Source organism: Bombus pyrosoma, linkage group LG8, assembly GCF_014825855.1.
Source record: "Bombus pyrosoma isolate SC7728 linkage group LG8, ASM1482585v1, whole genome shotgun sequence".
Taxonomy (NCBI): Eukaryota; Metazoa; Arthropoda; class Insecta; order Hymenoptera; family Apidae; genus Bombus; species Bombus pyrosoma.
In genome coordinates this window covers 2,712,124-2,730,455 of record NC_057777.1, presented here as the reverse complement: position 1 = coordinate 2,730,455, position 18,332 = coordinate 2,712,124, and the positions used below count along the sequence as shown (strand labels likewise).

General features: G+C 34.5%; 2 protein-coding genes across 14 annotated transcripts in view; both read left to right on the top strand.

Annotated features, from left to right (window-relative positions):
* Positions 1-545: 545 nt before the first annotated feature.
* On the top strand, positions 546-5,742 carry LOC122570204 (cysteine and histidine-rich protein 1 homolog). The gene is made up of 6 exons (XM_043732230.1): positions 546-1,094; positions 3,760-3,998; positions 4,061-4,272; positions 4,560-4,720; positions 4,808-5,010; positions 5,102-5,742. The coding sequence occupies exons 1-6, from the start codon at positions 561-563 to the stop codon at positions 5,127-5,129; spliced, it is 1,377 nt and encodes a 458-aa protein (XP_043588165.1). The 5' UTR covers positions 546-560; the 3' UTR covers positions 5,130-5,742.
* A 1,757-nt stretch (positions 5,743-7,499) lies between these two features.
* LOC122570197 (ATP-dependent helicase brm-like) overlaps positions 7,500-18,332 on the top strand; it is a 43,924-nt gene continuing 33,091 nt past the window's right edge. For 7 of the 13 annotated variants that reach the window (XR_006317748.1, XR_006317746.1, XR_006317747.1 and 4 more), the window contains exons 1-12: positions 7,500-7,741; positions 8,368-8,683; positions 9,830-11,988; positions 12,082-12,155; positions 13,162-13,411; positions 13,469-13,552; positions 13,641-13,779; positions 14,757-14,918; positions 14,998-15,339; positions 15,413-15,841; positions 15,914-16,071; positions 16,150-18,124. Coding sequence is in view for 1 of the 13 variants with exons in the window: in XM_043732214.1 (XP_043588149.1) it covers positions 8,408-8,683; positions 9,830-11,988; positions 12,082-12,155; positions 13,162-13,411; positions 13,469-13,552; positions 13,641-13,779; positions 14,757-14,918; positions 14,998-15,339; positions 15,413-15,841; positions 15,914-16,071; positions 16,150-18,124 (6,048 nt within the window). In the remaining 12 variants the exon portion in view is untranslated. The other 6 variants (XR_006317742.1, XR_006317750.1, XR_006317749.1 and 3 more) reach the window with 6 other exon arrangements.

Below are 18,332 nucleotides of genomic sequence, written 5' to 3'. Positions count from 1 at the left end.
TATTTTATGAACAGTATTTACTTCGTCGTGTGTGATTTAAAATTAAATAATGAAATTCAAGACTTACAAAAAGATGGCTAGCTACTCTTCTGGATCTTTGGATTTCATTTATGTAATTTTTCGACTAAAGAAAAAAAAATAAACTTTTCATTATTATGTACCTCACTGATAATTCTATGTAGATAAATACGCATAACGAAAATATTTAATTAGGTTAGAAAATTTCGAATTTATATCTTCAAGATTTCGCGTATAACTGACATACGTATTTGACTGTTCAAATTGAATTTGTATCACGTAGTTGATCCATGCTTTTAAATTATCGAACTATGGCATTTTAAATCATTCAAAATCGCTGAAAGAAAATTAACTGAAGATTGACTCGAGACCCTTTCGATATGAGCGATTTTCTAATTTTCAAATATTCGAAACGTCAACTAAATTCACATTCGAAGGATATGTAGTAATCCTAAAATCGAATTGAATTCTCATTTTATGATAAAAAGGTCAGACATTAAGTTTCGAAAAATCATATTCGACAACAGTCGAAACAATGACAAATGGTAACAAAGTCTCAAAGAAACAGTCTATCAATACCATTCTTCTTAGCGGGTTCCCTTCTACTAACAACAAGACTATTATTTTCTATCTTGCTAAAAATAATTCGTAGAATAGTCGAATGTCACGAAAATTTTCGCATGTGTTGGCTTTTAACCTTGAATAATACATCAACCGATTTCATTACGTTTCGCACGAGTATCGGATCGGTGTTGTCTCTATCTAGGAGATTATTGCGTGGTCTGCGTTTGACATCTGCGCATTTCTCACGCTCATTCGGAGGAAAAATCAAAACAATCAATATGGCGGATCCGAACAACGAGGCTGCATCGTCGAGTAGCGTTTCGGAGCAGGCCCCGTCGGCCACCCCGATTCGCGACGATCTCGAAAAAATCGAGGACTTCCTTGAGCCTGATAAAAAGCGTCGCAAACTGTCACGGAACGATGGGAAAACCGAACAAAAGTTGGAACACCGCTTGGGCGGCATCCTCTGCTGCGCAGTTTGTCTCGATTTACCCAAGGCGGCCGTTTATCAGGTAAGTTTTCGAATTATTATTGCTTCTTAATATTTTCTGCCATTCTTTCGATACGTGCCACGCTTTGGCGCTATCTACGATATTTTTTACGAATGATACGTTCTATTGATTCGATATATACTGTGGATTTAACGTGACATGACGTCGTTCCTCTAACAACGTCGTTTCTTTCTATCCGACATTTTCACCCGAGGACGATGGGTGCACTTCTCTTCGTCGATATGTATGTCATACATAATACGTACGTATAGATGTTACCGAGCAAGAACTATTCTTATTAATTCACGTTCACTATGCACACTATGCACCGTGACAATTTGTTGACATTTGTCTACACGAAATCGTCTTTTGTTGTTTTCGGTTTTATGGCTCTAACTTGGCAGTAGTAATTTTTCATTGAAATGCAAATATATGTCGATTGCGATGGAATACAGTAAAAACTTAATAAAAGATCATTCAAGTAATGAAAGTAAAATTAAAATAAAGGGAATATAAAAATGAAAATACATTTTTGATACTTAAAGGTGTGTTTGAAAAAAGCAGAAATATTTCTGGAGTTATTATCGCTTCTTATTCAAGGCTTGTGTTTTGTAATATACCTATATATATATTTTATTACTGATTACAGTTGAGTTATATTTTTAATTGATTAATGACAGTCTTTAATACTACTTCGTTTCTGTGTTAAATTCTTTCTCTCTCACTCTGCCCATTTTTCTTATCCTCCTTTTCTCTTGACGATTATAACATATGTATTGTTCAATAGTTTGCCTTTATAGTAAGATTTTATTTTTCTAATATTACAGGAATTGTTAATATCATGCAGACGATAATTTCATTTTTAAGTTTTGATCTTATAAGTATTTAAGCTATTTTTATTACTATTAGAAATAAAAATATGTTTATCAATTGTCTTCTTTAAGATAGTAATAATATAATTACAGGTAGGTAACTATATGCTCTTTCTTAATAAGAGTGGTATTAAACATTTGAAAAAAAAACAGATGTATGAAGAACAGCCTTTAATTTGCTAAATACAAATATTATGATTTCCAATTATACTATTTTTCATTGTTATACATATTTATAAAGTTCAACAAAATCTGACTGATGATAAAAATCATCCTCATATACAATATACTCTTACAAAATAATTTTTTGCAATGGAATTTCTAAATATTTAGCATTTATAGTAAATATACTGCCTAAGTGTTTTTTCTTGTATAATTTGTATTGTAAAGGTGACATCAAATCTATGATAAACATATCTATGCATGCATGTAAAGTAATTCTCACTATGATGTACATTAATGGCGAATTTTTAACTCATGCGAGCAATATGCAGATATATCAAAGAGAATTATTGTATGTATGCATGCCCAAGCAATGACCCCTTTTTTAGTAACATTTATTTACAGAAGCTCCTCTGTTAATTAAATTTGTAGCATTTCATTCTACCTGTACTCTATTTATATTTTGTCCTTAGTTCTTTTTTCAATTTTATTCATGGAAATATATATATATGTAACATATTCTATATTCACTATCTTCATTAACTGTAAAACAGTGGGAAGAATGTTGCGTTTATCCCATCATGATTGAGATGCATACATGTAAGTTACTTAGTGCGCTGCCCAGCGCATAATGTACTTTTTATTTTTACTAAGGTATGCAAGTTTGAACGTTGTATTCATGCATTTGTGAACTCGTAGATATTACACAGAATATTTGATTTTAAGCAGTTTAAATATTAACTTCATCCTTCTTGATATTCTAATAAAATCAATTAGGAAAATGAAGGAGAGAAAAAGAGAAACAGAAATTATTTAAGTCACCAGATCTTTATAGTCTAGCATATAATATAGCAATACATTTTTTCAATTACAAAGTATTATGTTTATTGTAAGAAGTAATCAAGATGAAGGAACCACCCAGATATTAGTTACTAGGAAAAATTTTATTGTAGATTCATGCGGAACTGATGTTTATCAATTATGATTAATAGTGAGAGAGTGAGAGTGAGAGAGAGAAAGCGCATTTCCAGAAAATCTGTATAACATGTATAGTTGAAAAGCATTGAACAAAATAAACATTCTTAAAGGTTATTAGTTAGTTATTTCGCATATGACACCCTTTTTCACTTATCCTACACATCATTATCCTTTTCTCTTCCTTTCTATTATCAATATTGGCAACATTAATGACAATTGCTTTCGGTGATGTTCACATTGTTTTAAACCTACTGGTTTCACAATATGATTACTTGAATTATTAATAGTATTATTACAATTTTGTGTTTCAGGTTTAAAAACATCAAATTATGGTAATATACATGATATTAGTTTTGTTATTCTAGTTTGGTTAATGTGTTATAAGGGTTGTACATATATATATTTAAAAAAAAAGAAAAGTATAAGATGTGACGGCTTGTGCAAAATGAAAAGTTAAATTATTTATTTCAAGTAAAAGTATCTCTTCTCTTCTTTTAATCAATATTAGAACATATATGTTTATTAGAGCTGGCAGATTAAATTTTGCACATAGCTGTACATATATAATGTAACAAGATACAACAGGCTAATTAAAGTTATCAACAAAGTTAGGATTATCTTTTACAATATGAAACTAAGAATGCTAGTAATACATGCTGCAACAATGTTCACAGTGTACAAATGGACACTTGATGTGTGCCGGTTGCTTCACTCATGTCCTCGCAGATGCCAGGCTAAGAGATGAAATGGCAACATGTCCCAACTGCAGAATCGAGATCAGCAGAACATCTCCATCTCGAAATTTGGCAGTTGAGAAAGCAGTATCTGAGTTACCAGCAGAATGTCAATATTGTGCAAAGGAGTTCCCAAGGAATTCCTTGGAACGTCATGAAGAGACTATGTGCGAAGAAAGGTAATCAATGTCAATAAATAGAACTGGATAAAATAATATTAATGTATGTTGTGTGTATGTAGAATATCCAGTTGCAAATACAGTAGAATTGGCTGCCCATGGCGTGGACCAAATCACGAACGTCCAGAACACGAGGCACATTGTGTACATCCACATCGTTCAGGGCTGGATGTAATGGATGCCCTGCGCGATATCGATGCCCGTACCCTTGAAGAACGTAGGCTGTATGACAATGTCTTTGATCTTTTGTCGTACGAGAAAATCACATTCAACGGTCCGTATCTGTTTCTCGTGTATTAAGGCTATCAATCTCTTACATAGTCTTGTTTAGATGAAAACATTATAAAAGATATTTCATTTTGTTCTGTGCTTTGTTTAGCAACAGCAGGAACAATCTCTGTCATCAGATTTAATTAAAATATTTATTTAGACTTCTAGATATCTCATTGGAGACATTTGAAATATTGAATAAATTCATTTTGTTCTTGCATTTCCTGCTATATTAATAGACGCGTAGAGAACGTAGGATAGGAGTTATCTGTAGAATTTCGTCCTTTGTAGATTTACAAATGAAGCCATATCGTACAGATGAATTTGTCCATAAACTGTTTTACGAAACTTCTCGTTTTACTGCGTTTAACAATCAATGGGTTGTTAAAGCGAGGATCAATAACAGTCAACGTGATCCTACTCAGAGTTCAGAAAGAGACATGACTTATCAAGTATGTAGAAATTCAAAAATATCTTGCAAAAAACCAACGATTGTCTTTTTAATGAATTTTTTAAATATGCTCTTCAATGAATTATAGTTGATTTTAAAATCAAAGACAACGTATCCACTACCACTTCATTATTTGATATTAAAAGGACCTTTTGGAGACATGAAAGTACAACCAAGAATACACAAATTTGAGTTCACTGACCAGGAAATCGAAAGTCCTTACTTACCTTTACCCTTACCTGATACGGCAGAGTGCAATAGACTTCTTGCTGCAAGAGCTATTAGTTTCAGGTAAGAAACTAACACATAAATCTACATAATAATCTTTTATTAAGAAATTCAAAAGAAGAAAGGTTATTTACTTACATTTTTTTTGTTTCAGACTAATAATGTTCCTGGCATCTAAGTAGCTCGACACAATTGCTGTCAAGATTTTATGGAAAATGAATTATAATTGACACAACTTTTTAGATTTAACAGTGATAAGAACATAGATGACACAGAGGTTTATAACCAATTACTAGTAGTGTTTACCCGTAATGATAATAAAGATAAAGATGCTAATTCTGCTGTAGTCTATACACATATTACATTCAGAAAAAAGTTTCACTACGTTGAAACCGCGAATAGATTGACACAGAGAAAATAGAAAAAATAATTTGCAGATACTTAAAAAAGGCAATGTCTAATTTCGTTTCTTTTAATTTCTTTCAGAAAATTTTTATTTTTTTTTATTGGCTCTTCCAGTTTACTGGAGCTTTATGTAGATCATTGTTGTTAGACAAGTGTATTAAATTGCGCCGATACTGGTAAGTAGAACTGTTTCAGAAACAGAATAGAAAAGATAGTATGATTCTTCGCGTAGTGATGTCGACTGAAGCGAACAATTTAATGCACATGCCTGTCGACAAAAGCCTATTACAGATTCTTCTATTTACGTATAAATTAAATGTTATTGATGTAAACATCCCAAATCGACATATTGTAATAGAAAAGAATTAAATAAATTTATTATAATTACAAGTTCTAGTTTTTATTTTAAATCCTAACAACATCTACTATCGAACAATGATTCTATTTATATTTTACTTTTAAATTTACGAAGATTAATCCAATTTGTTGTAACTCGGATAAATTAATGAAAATATTATAAAAAAATATACTTTTAGTGAATAGAGAAAAAGAAGTGATTCAAAATTTTTAAAAAATTAGGAATTAAAATTAAAATATAATGGTATTATCATTATGTAGGAATATTAATATTACGAGCTTTTCTGGAATTAATCTAAAAAGGACGTAGTCCCGAACACTCCATCCTTGATGCAGTATTTACTGTATCATCGAAAAGACTATTATTAAAACTAACTACACCCGTACAATCCATTGTGTCCATTGTGTACATTAATTCTAACACTAAGTTGTGCATTGCGTTTGTGCATTATTATCGCTAGAGCTATTGAGGTAATATCTCTCACGTGTTCATTACCATTTCTTTCTGGCAAGTCATACAGTGCCATGTATACATCTCCTATTGTTTGCATCTTAGTTTAATCATATTAAATATTAGTAACAATGCAAACATTTTATTCAAAATTGTAATAGCTAAGTTATGGATATTTATGAAAATAGATTGAATAAATAAACAAATTAAATGTGGATTAAATAGAATTAAATTAATAATTTTGTTATTATTTTCATACTGTCCCATACGTATAATACGTTTAATATAATACGAGGAAAAGGTCTGATGACACCTCAGACGAAATATGTTGGCGGGGGTAAGAGATACGGATTGATTATCTAAATATTTTCGAATTTGCAAAGGTGATGGTCGATTTAGTGTGATTGGTAATTCTCCTTCTGCAAATGACCATCACTATGCTATCGGCACTCGGGGGTACGATGCGACCTGTGAATGACCTGCACAGGGATTTCGCGGGTCTTACTCAGCAATCATAACAAGCAATAAACTCTTATGAAACACTCTGACTCGACTAATACATACTGGAATAGAAAGCTAAAAAGGAAAAAAATCCTAAATCCATGATCATTACAAGCAACTAATAATTTCTTAAGCGATAGAATGAGTGTTCAATGGTTTCATATAGTTACTGTTGCTAGGAAAGATAGAATTTCCTGGGCTTATAAACATAAATATATAAAAGTATAAAAATATAAATACATAAAAACATAAATATATAAAGATATAAGACGTAAAGATATAAACGAATAAAGAGATAAAAATATGAATCTAGAATGTAAGATGAACGTAAGAAAAAATTCAGAGTCGGTGTATAAAATTTCGTATACAATAAGCCGCGAAGAATATTAGCGCAGAACATTAATAAAAATATTCTCTTTTTCTCCAAAAAAAAGTATAGTAAACAATTAATTTCTCTTTCTTAGACAACTTACAATTAGTTTCATTATTGCGCGATATTGTCATACTAATAATTGTCTATCTCAGATAGAAAAGTAGATATGAACTTTTTCATAGAACCGTACAATTAAATAGGTCTTGTAGCATGGAATTCAATGGGTTCTTGTCTATGCTAGTGTGCAATCAAACAGAGTAGATCTCTAACTTTAAGCTTAAATAAATAGGTTCTTGTATATGCTAAATTGCAATCTAACAGGATAGATCCCTAATTTTATAGGTTCTTGTAAATGCTAAATTGTAATCTAACAGGTCAGATCCCTAATTTTATAGGTTCTTGTATATGCTAACTTTAGTTAACTTCAGCACTTGGCCGCATGGTGCAGCAACTGTACTGTAAAATAACTAGAATTACGGGCGTGAGCATTCTCATTTCCTCTTTGTTTATATGACTGTGATCTCCAACCTGAAATAGTGAGATTTTAAAGTTGAGAGCCTATATGCAAAACTAATACAAAAACAATTAAATGTCAGGACTCCAAATACGCTAAATGAAAAAATATATAGAGTACGTATAATAGAGAAGCTCTGCTCCATGAAGGCACTTCCAAGAAATAGTGGGGATAACCACGACCAGTTAGTAAGGTAGAATTTCGACTAGCTAGCAAAATAGTGTTGTAATTTTAATAACAATTCTTAGGTTTCACAAGTTATATTAAATTTATTAAAACAAGAGAAATGATTCAACTTTTATCAAATATACAAATATATTCAGTAATCATAACAAATATGAATCTATATTAGTTTTTAATTTAAAGAAACATACATAGGTGTAGGAAATAGCTTTGAACAGACAGCCATGATTTCTGACGTGCTTACTGTATTGCGAGTAGAAACACTAAGAAAATGGCCGGTAACGAATGTTGATCATCGTTTATACTGAAATCGATGTAAAATTTGATCAACTTTTTCATTGTAATGATGTTAACTTCTGACTAAAATGAAAGTTGTTTCTATTATAGTAAAACGAATGTTATAATGGTATGTACGGATATGACTCTCTTTATATATAATAGTCAGTTTATAATAGCATAGAGTCTTTAAGCTTGATTACAGAAGGAGATGAATTACCAGATTTTTCTATAAAAAACAGTTTGAATATTTGTATTAATTATAGTATTAATATGAGAATATATATATTATTAATGTTCTACAAAGCTAGTGTAAATATATATTATTAATAATATTGTGTATCTTTTCATATATTTTAGGTGGTGAACTTTACATATTTCAAAGTTTAAGGACATCAGTATGGCAAGTCCTTCACCACAATCATCTCCTATGCCTCCACCGCAAACGCCAAGTCCTATGGGTCCTCCTCAGCAGGCACCATCACCTTCTAACCCACAAGGTAGTCCTATGGGTCCACCACAGCATCACCCTCATAGTCCAACACAAGCATATCAAACTGGTCCGCCAATGCCACCTGGAGGTCCACCTATGTCTCAACCGAATCAACAACCTCCATCGCAACAACAAAATTATCCATCACACCCACAACAAATGCAATCCGCTATGGGTCCACAGGTAAAAACAAAATTTAAGAAATATTATCTTTACTTTTTATAGATGACTGCAGCATGTTTTATTATTGGTAGACAAAATTATAAAGGATTGTTTTCTACTATGATAAGCAATAAGAGGACATATTTTTTAAAAACAATGGGAAAAAATTCATATATTTGTGAAACAAATTGTTTTTTAAATTTTACTAGAAATGCTATAGATTAAGGATCAAATTCAAAGATTTTTCGCATTGCAAATATTCATAGGAAAATGAATGCATACTATCAACATTTAACAAAAAAATCATATGTACTATAAATATTTTCTATCCCTCTCTTTTTTTTAAAGTAAAAGTATCATAGTACAAATTATATTACAAATCATGTCTAATTTATCATATGATCTGCTTAAAAAACACATCTCAGATTGCCTACTGCTAAAGTAATACTCACTATAAGAAATAGACTGCCCTTTGCAACTCTATAAAATTTACCAGCTTATAATTATTAATTGCAATTGAATTTACTGTCTATCTAGATTTTTTATTTTTTATTGATTTTACTTTTTTTATTGATAGTTATATATTTATAAAGCTTTATGTGAATATATATGTTATGTAAGCGCATGAAAATTAGTCACACAAACAGGTTTTCACATTAAAAAAGACATTAATTTTATTCATTTAATCAAAATATATCTTTTTCCTGCTTTAAGTCTGCAGGTTTAATATTTAATTTATTTTCTTGTGGTTTAGAAAGGTTGATTTCAAATTTTTATCAACTGTTTATAAGCCAGCACTTTTAAAGAGATTAATTATTTGACCAGTAATTTTTGGAAAAACATGGGAGAAATACTATATTCGCTAAAACAATTATGTATCACAAATTTACGTACATTATTTATTTCACATATGGAAGTATTACTATAACAATGTTTGAAGCATCCCTTGTTAGAATTTATAGTTATTTATTCCATTTCCCTGAGAATAAACTTATAGAAATAAGCTATTTATTCTTTGAGAAATTTATAAAAAGTGAAGTTAATTAATTTGATTTTCTATATTTCATTATCATGTTTCACATTTTTTCTGCATGAGAAATCATATTTCTTAACAATAATATTAATTGCATGATAAACAAAACAAGTGTACCACTTCTGATGTTACAGAATCAGAGTGGACCTGGCATGCCAGTTAGTCAAAATTCTAATTCTCAGCAGGCTCCCAGTGGACCTATGGTACCAGGCCAAATGGGACCAAGTGGATCTCAAGGAACATCTCACATTATGCAATCTGGTCCAAACCAAATGAATGCAAATGGACCAGGACAAATGAGTGCTGGTGGTCCCGGTCAGATGGGACCTGGAGGCCCTGGTCCAATGGGCCCAGGAGGTCCTGGTCAAATGGGCCCAGGAGGCCCTGGTCAAATGGGCCCAGGAGGCCCTGGTCAGATGGGACCAGGAGGCCCTGGTCAAATGGGCCCAGGAGGCCCTGGTCCAATGGGCCCAGGAGGCCCTGGTCAAATGGGACCAGGAGGCCCTGGTCCAATGGGCCCAGGAGGCCCTGGTCAAATGGGACCAGGAGGTTCAGGACCGATTGGAGCAAGCCACATGGGTCAGGCTGCTGGAGGGCCACCAGGAGGTCCACATATGAGTCAGGCTCCTCCTCAGATGGGTCCCGGAAATGGACCTGTGCCACAAATGGGTTCTGGAGGACCTTCGAATTCGCAAATGGTACCTGGAGGACCAGGACACATGAGTGGCCCACCAGGACCAAGCCATATGAATGCAGCTGGACCACCAGGACCAGGACATATGAATGCAAGTGGACCACCGGGACCAGGTCATATGAATGCAACTGGACCTCCTGGAACAGGCCATATGAATGCGACTGGGCCACCAGGACCAGGTCATATGAGTTCAGGTGGTCCGCCTGGACCAGGACATATGAGCACTAATGGTCCCCCTGGACCAGGACATATTAATACAAACGGTCCACCAGGTTCAACTCATATGAATGCTAGTGGTCCGCCCGGAAGTCATTTAAATAGCGGACCATCCATACCAAGTCATATGAATGCAAGTGGTCCACCAGGATCTGGACATATGAGTGCTAGCGGACCAGGAAATCATTTAGGCCCCGGAGGGCCAGGTCAAATGCCTCCAGGTGGTTCTACTGCACATAACTTGGGGCCAGGAGGACCAAATCAAATGGTACCTAGTAGTCAAACCCCTATGGGGCCTAGCCCCATGGGGCCTGTTGGACAAGGTGGACAAATTGGGCCAAATGCACCTGGCCAAATGGGACATAATGGACCCTCACCAATGGGTCCAAATGCTCCTGGACAGATGAGTATCGGATCTGCCTCGTCGCAACTGGGAATGGGAGGGCCCGGAAATCAGTTGGGTCCAGGAGGGCCAGGTAGTCAAATGGGTCCAGGTAGTGGACCTGGAGGACAATTAGGAAGTAGTCTTGGACAAATGGGACCAGGAAGTGGACCTGGAGGACAGATGCCACCAAGCAATGGACCTGGAGGTTCTATGGGCCCTGGAAGTGGTCCTGGTGGACAAATGGTATCAAGTAGTGGACCTGGAGGTCAAATAGGACCAGGAAGCAGTCCTGGAGGACAAATAGGACCAGGAAGTGGTAGTGGAAATCAAATAGGACCTGGAAATGCTCCTGGAAATCCGATGACGCCAGGAAGCGGACCTAGCGGACAAATGGGTCCAGGAAGTGGACCCAATAGTCAAATGGGACCAGGAAATTTGCCTGGAGGACAAATGGGCCCAGGAAATAACTCAAATAGTCAAATGGGTCCTGGAAATGGTCCAAGTGGACAGATAGGCCCAGGTGGTCAAATGGGACCCAATGGTCCTGGAGGGCAAATGGTTCCAGGTGGTTCAGGAGTGCAAATACCACCAGGTGGTCCTGCAAATCAAATGGGACCTGGTGGTCCTGGTAATCAAATAGGACCAAGTGGACCAAACAATCAGCTAAGCCACAGTGGTGCTAGCAATCAAATGGGACCAAGTGGACAGTCATCTTCTGGCCAAATTGGCCCTGGTTCACAGGGCCAACAAATTGTTCCTGGAGGTTCAGCGCCAATTGGGCCTGGTGCACCTGTGAATCAAATGAGTCAAACTGGACCTGGTGGCCCACCTGGTGCTGGACAAGAAAATTTGAATGCTTTACAGAAAGCTATTGATTCAATGGAAGAAAAGGGACTTCAAGAGGATCCACGTTATTCTCAGCTACTAGCTTTAAGGGCTCGTCAAGGCAACATTGGAGAGAAACAAGCTTTTAGTTCACAACAATTACAACAATTGCGGTATACTATATAGAATATATTTGTTAATTATATATGTAATTAATTGCATCAATTATCTGAAGATATTAATGTTTTATACATAATTGTTTGCAGTGTACAGATAATGGCATATCGTTTATTAGCAAGAAATCAACCGTTATCGCAACAACTTGCACTTGCTGTTCAAGGTAAATTAAACATAGGTGCTATTAGTTTCGTGTTTTAGGTGACTACTCTATCTTTTCTATTGTTTTAAAAATATATACTGTGTTATATATAGAGAGTATACTAAGAAACAACCAACAAATTTTTATATGTATAGTATTTGGTAAACTATTTTTTGTCAGAAATGTCGCATATTGAGTAGACATCAAGTACCATTCATTTAGTAATTGCAAACAGAGAAAAATTGTATTATTTTTACATGTAAGATTCTTTAAGATAAGCGTATAAGTAAAATACATGTCAGTATCACTTTCTGTAAATGAAACTAATTTTAATTAGTAAAATTTCGTAGCATAGTTTTTCACAGCTCCAAAACTGTTTATTTGCCATTTAGGCAATTGCTTAGTGACATTGTTAAACTCAAATAATATGAGCTATTTGCTCAAATTCCTCAAGCAAAGTTGAAGGTCTCATAAATAGAGTTCCTCAAATAAATTATATCTAAAAGAATTTTCCTACAATCATGGAATTTAAAATATTGTGTATCTTACTTTTGTTATATATTTTTTACAAATAGAAACAGATAAAGATAATAATAATAATAAGATTTATCAAGATTCTACAAGAATTTGTAAGCTTATTTTCAGGATGTTCTGTTTATGCGAAATTTTATTTGTTATAGCTTCCACCTTAATTAAATATGTATTACTTCTATTTAAATTATTATTTATGGAGAGAAAGAATGTATTTAACATTGTTCTTTCTTCTCACTTAGTAAAACATTTAACCCTTTCTATTTTATGTATTGAAAAATATATCTAGCAATATATTGTTTTCATGAACTCAATAACAAATTTCTATTTATAGTTGAGTAATAATCATTATTTAACAATTTGATTTATTAATGACTGATATATATAATTTTCGCTTGTAATCAGATGTATTTCTAATTTTACTAATATTATAAAAATGCAAAAGTAGAGTAGGATGATCTAAACCGGGGGTCTGATTTAAGATTGATGTAAATAGGTGGAGCACCTCCTCCTCCAGGTATGGGACAACGTACTCCTATAGATCCATCTCAAGGACCTCCTACTACTACAGGTCCACAAATCTCTGGACCAAATGTAATTGGTCCTGCGGTTCCTCCAAGACCAGGTTGCCAAACACCACAACAACAACAACCTCCTCAACCAGGTGCTAAAACTAACAGAGTGACAAGTGTGGCAAAACCAGCTGGTTTAGATCCGCTACTGATTTTGCAGGAACGTGAAAACAGGTAGTTAGTGAATTAATTAAAATATTTATCTAAAATATACTAATACTGGCATGGTAGGGTCCAATGTGAAAACAAACTTCACTCTCATACATCGAGGAAAGCGACACATGCATTTCTTCAATTAAAACGTTTTATGGTTATGTATGTTAAATAATATTTAAAAAAGACATATTGTATGGATTTGCTGAAGCTAAAGAGTGACTTCAGTTCATGATTTCTTTAATAATAGAGTTGCAGCACGCATAGCGTTACGAATGGAACAATTGAGCAATTTACCAACTAACATGCCAGAAGATCTCCGTATCCAGGCACAGATTGAGTTACGGATGCTTAGGGTACTGAATTTCCAAAGACAACTACGATCAGAGGTAATCACAACAAATATTAATAATATCACTCTGCTAAAAGAGTAATTAATATAATATAACAGTGTAATTAAGAGAATATAACAGAATAGAATATTAGAATGTAAGGTAGTGATAAAATGTACAGAGTTAAGTAATTATTAACCCTTTGCGGACGTGGCCGCTCGACGAGCGAGCGTCACCATGGACTAGAGGTATTGGCGCGCGCAGCTGAGAAAATATACACGTTGAACGTTTGCGTTATTCATTGTTGAGGCTTGTATTATTTTCTTCAATATTTAGTTCATCATCACTGTCACTATCACTAGAAATATTGAAACGTCTGAGCCGATTCCTTATTGAACGGAATTCGTTTCCACTGTCTGAAGCACTGTCGTCGTCTTCTATCTTGTCAGATTCAAAATAATATTTGTCATCATTACTATCACTATCGAACATGTCCTTTCTGGATCTTTTAGGCATTGTGTATAAGGTATTATGAAAAATATATAAAATATATAAAAAGCTTACTAATTCGTCTGGTAATGCCATTGAAAGACTGAAATTCGTTCATACTCGATCATCATCCTACATCGAGAGTTTACGTCAAACGGAAGATAAGATTTCTAAAGATCTATAATTTTCTTTCATCAAAATCGTAGTATTGTTTAATTTTACTATACCCATGCGTAAGTACGCATAAGATCATCGTTCAGAAATATAGACGTATGTCACACACCTCAAAATAAGTGTCGGGAACTGTGAACAGATTCGGGCGACTATATGCCGACTGCAACGGTAAAAAGACTTGGGAGGCTATTTGCCAACACTCGTCCGCAAAGGGTTAAGATAAGAGTTTAGAATGTAAGTATAAATATGATATACGTTAGAAGCCATCTTATACCGAAAGGCAAGAATTATAATAAATAGCAAAAAAATAAATAAATAGTATCATTCCGTTACTATAGCTTCTTTTTAGTTATAGCTATTGTCGTTTACAGATTTTAGCATGCACTCGAAAAGATACTACCTTAGAAACTGCAGTGAATGTAAAGGCCTACAAGCGTACGAAAAGACAAGGACTTAGGGAAGCCAGAGCTACAGAGAAACTCGAAAAGCAACAAAAATTGGAAGCTGAACGTAAACGAAGGCAGAAACATCAAGTAATTAGATTTCTAACTTCTTGCTAAAATTATTATTAAATGGAGAAATAGTATGTAATTTTCATTTCTATTTTAAAAGGAGTTTCTTAGTTCTGTACTTCAACATGGTAAAGATTTCAAAGAATTTCATAGAAATAATGTGGCCAAATTGGCAAGACTCAACAAAGCTGTTCTAAATTACCATGCAAATGCTGAAAGAGAACAGAAGAAAGAACAGGAGCGTATTGAGAAAGAACGTATGAGACGTCTTATGGCGGAAGACGAAGAAGGTTACAGAAAACTGATTGACCAAAAGAAAGATAAACGGTTAGCGTTTCTGTTGTCACAGACGGATGAATATATCAGTAATCTTACTGAAATGGTAAAACAACACAAGATAGAACAAAAAAGGAAGCAAGTGGAAGAACAAAAGCGTAAAAAGGTATAAATATCTTTATCACTTTCTACACCCATGAGTACTTAATTTAATGTATTTTGTACTATCACTGAAATAGAAAAAGAAGAAGTTGCAAGATGGCGAAGGTGGTGAAGATGGAAATGCTAACGAAGATACTCGTGTTGGAGTGATTGAGACAGCTACTGGTCGCACATTAACTGGCGAAGAAGCACCGCTAATGAGTCAACTTTCACAATTCTTAGAATCTCATCCAGGATGGGAACCAATTGAATCCGAAAGTGAGGATGATGAAGATGAAGAGGAAGAAGAAAATGAAGGCGAAGAAAAAGGGGAAAATAAAGAAAAATCTACTGGCGATTCAGAAGAAGAAAAGGTTAAGAAGACTATACATAAAGCCAAAGTAGAGGATGATGAATACAAAACAGAAGAGCAAACGTATTACAGTATTGCACACACTGTGCACGAGGTAGTAACAGAACAGGCATCTATCATGGTCAATGGAAAATTGAAAGAATATCAAATCAAGGTTTGACATTAACATGTCTTGCATTAAAAACTGTTCTTACAATATGTATTGTAAAACTTCTGTTAATTTTAGGGTTTGGAATGGCTGGTGTCATTATTTAACAATAACCTCAATGGTATACTTGCGGATGAAATGGGTCTTGGCAAAACTATTCAAACAATAGCTTTGGTGACTTATCTTATGGAGAAAAAAAAAGTAAATGGGCCATTTCTTATAATTGTCCCTTTATCGTACGTATTACTTCTATGAAATTTTCTAAAATATTACATCTGTAATATTTAAATGTAACTTTTAATACTTTTTTTTAGAACTTTGTCGAATTGGGTATTGGAATTTGAGAAATGGGCTCCTAGTGTTGTAGTTGTGTCGTATAAAGGTTCACCAGCTGGCAGAAGAGCCATTCAATCTCAAATGAGAGCCACTAAATTTAATGTTTTACTTACTACTTATGAATATGTTATTAAAGATAAGGGCGTTTTAGCAAAATTGCAGTGGAAATATATGATTATCGACGAAGGACACAGAATGAAAAATCATCACTGTAAACTAACTCAAGTATTAAATACACATTATCTGGCTCCTCATCGGCTTCTACTAACAGGAACACCATTGCAAAATAAATTGCCTGAATTGTGGGCGTTATTAAATTTTTTACTTCCTTCAATCTTTAAATCTTGTAGTACTTTCGAACAATGGTTCAATGCTCCATTCGCAACCACTGGTGAAAAGGTAGAATTAAATGAAGAAGAAACTATTCTTATTATTCGCCGATTACATAAAGTATTACGTCCTTTCTTACTGAGGCGTTTAAAGAAAGAAGTTGAATCACAGTTACCTGATAAAGTTGAATACATAATCAAATGCGATATGTCTGGACTGCAAAAGGTTCTTTATAAACACATGCAGAGTAAAGGTGTATTGCTAACTGATGGTTCGGAAAAGGGAAAACAGGGCAAAGGAGGCGCCAAAGCTCTAATGAACACCATTGTGCAATTGAGGAAATTATGCAATCATCCATTCATGTTCCAAGCTATTGAAGAAAAATACTGCGAGCATGTAGGTACGCAAGGATCTGGTGTGATTACTGGTCCCGACTTGTACCGTGCCTCTGGAAAATTTGAATTGCTGGATCGTATTCTTCCGAAATTGAAAGCGACAAATCACAGAGTACTATTATTCTGTCAAATGACACAGTTAATGACAATTATGGAAGATTACTTAAGTTGGAGAGGATTTATGTATTTGCGATTAGATGGTACTACGAAAGCTGAAGATAGAGGGGACTTACTTAAGAAATTCAACGATCCTGGTTCTGAATATTTCTTATTTTTGTTATCGACACGTGCTGGTGGCCTTGGATTAAATTTGCAAGCTGCGGATACCGTTATTATTTTTGATTCTGATTGGAATCCGCATCAGGACTTGCAAGCACAAGATAGAGCACATAGAATTGGACAAAAGAATGAAGTACGCGTACTCAGATTAATGACGGTTAATTCGGTTGAAGAAAGAATATTGGCTGCAGCTAGATACAAATTGAACATGGATGAAAAGGTTATACAAGCAGGAATGTTCGATCAAAAGTCGACTGGTTCTGAACGGCAACAATTCTTGCAAAGCATTTTGCATCAAGATGATGCTGAAGATGAAGAAGAAAATGAAGTACCGGACGATGAAACGGTTAATCAAATGATTGCACGGACGGAAGGTGAATTTGAAATATTTCAAAAGTTAGATTTAGAACGAAGAAGGGAAGAAGCGAAACTGGGTCCAAACAGAAAGTCCCGACTATTGGAGGAAGCTGAGTTGCCCGATTGGTTAGTAAAAGATGATGATGAGGTTGAAAGGTGGACGTACGAAGAAGATGAGGATAGATTCCTTGGACGAGGTTCAAGACAACGGAAGGAAGTTGATTATACTGACAGTTTGACTGAAAAAGAATGGCTGAAAGCAATCGATGACGATGGAGCTGAGTACGAAGAGGAAGAGGAAGACGATAAGAAGAAGAAGAAAACACGAAAACGGAAGAAGAAAGGCGAGGAAGACGACGAGCCTATGCCAAAGAAGCGAAGAGGAACAGGATCTTCAATTGACCCGAAAATGAAACGAGCTATGAAAAAGTTGCTTATGGTAGTTGTTAATTACACTGATAGTACGGATGGCAGGCTCCTTAGCGAACCATTTATGAAATTACCATCCAGAAGAGAATTGCCGGATTATTACGAAATTATTAAAAAACCATTAACTATCAATAAATTACTTCAAAAGATTGAAGAAGGAAAGGTAAATATAAAATATTTTTGTTGTATATAGTAAAGACTCTATAAGAGCTCGAGAGAGTGAGAACCGCTGGGGAGTAGTTAACGAAACGTGGACACAACTCTTCAAATTCTTTATACATATGTTGCCGACAATGATGCACGTAGAGAAGGACAGCAAAAGGAGAAGAAAGACCAGTAAGCCAAATTGTCATAACCAAATTTTATAGTAA

Excerpts from the sequence above, each read along its gene's own strand:
- LOC122570204 (XM_043732230.1), top strand. The coding sequence starts at position 561 with ATGGTAACAAAGTCTCAAAGAAACAGTCTATCAATACCATTCTTCTTA. Across the intron at positions 3,999-4,060 it reads GAGACTATGTGCGAAGAAAG|AATATCCAGTTGCAAATACA; the intron begins GTAATCAATGTC and ends GTGTGTATGTAG. Across the intron at positions 4,273-4,559 it reads CGAGAAAATCACATTCAACG|ATTTACAAATGAAGCCATAT; the intron begins GTCCGTATCTGT and ends CGTCCTTTGTAG.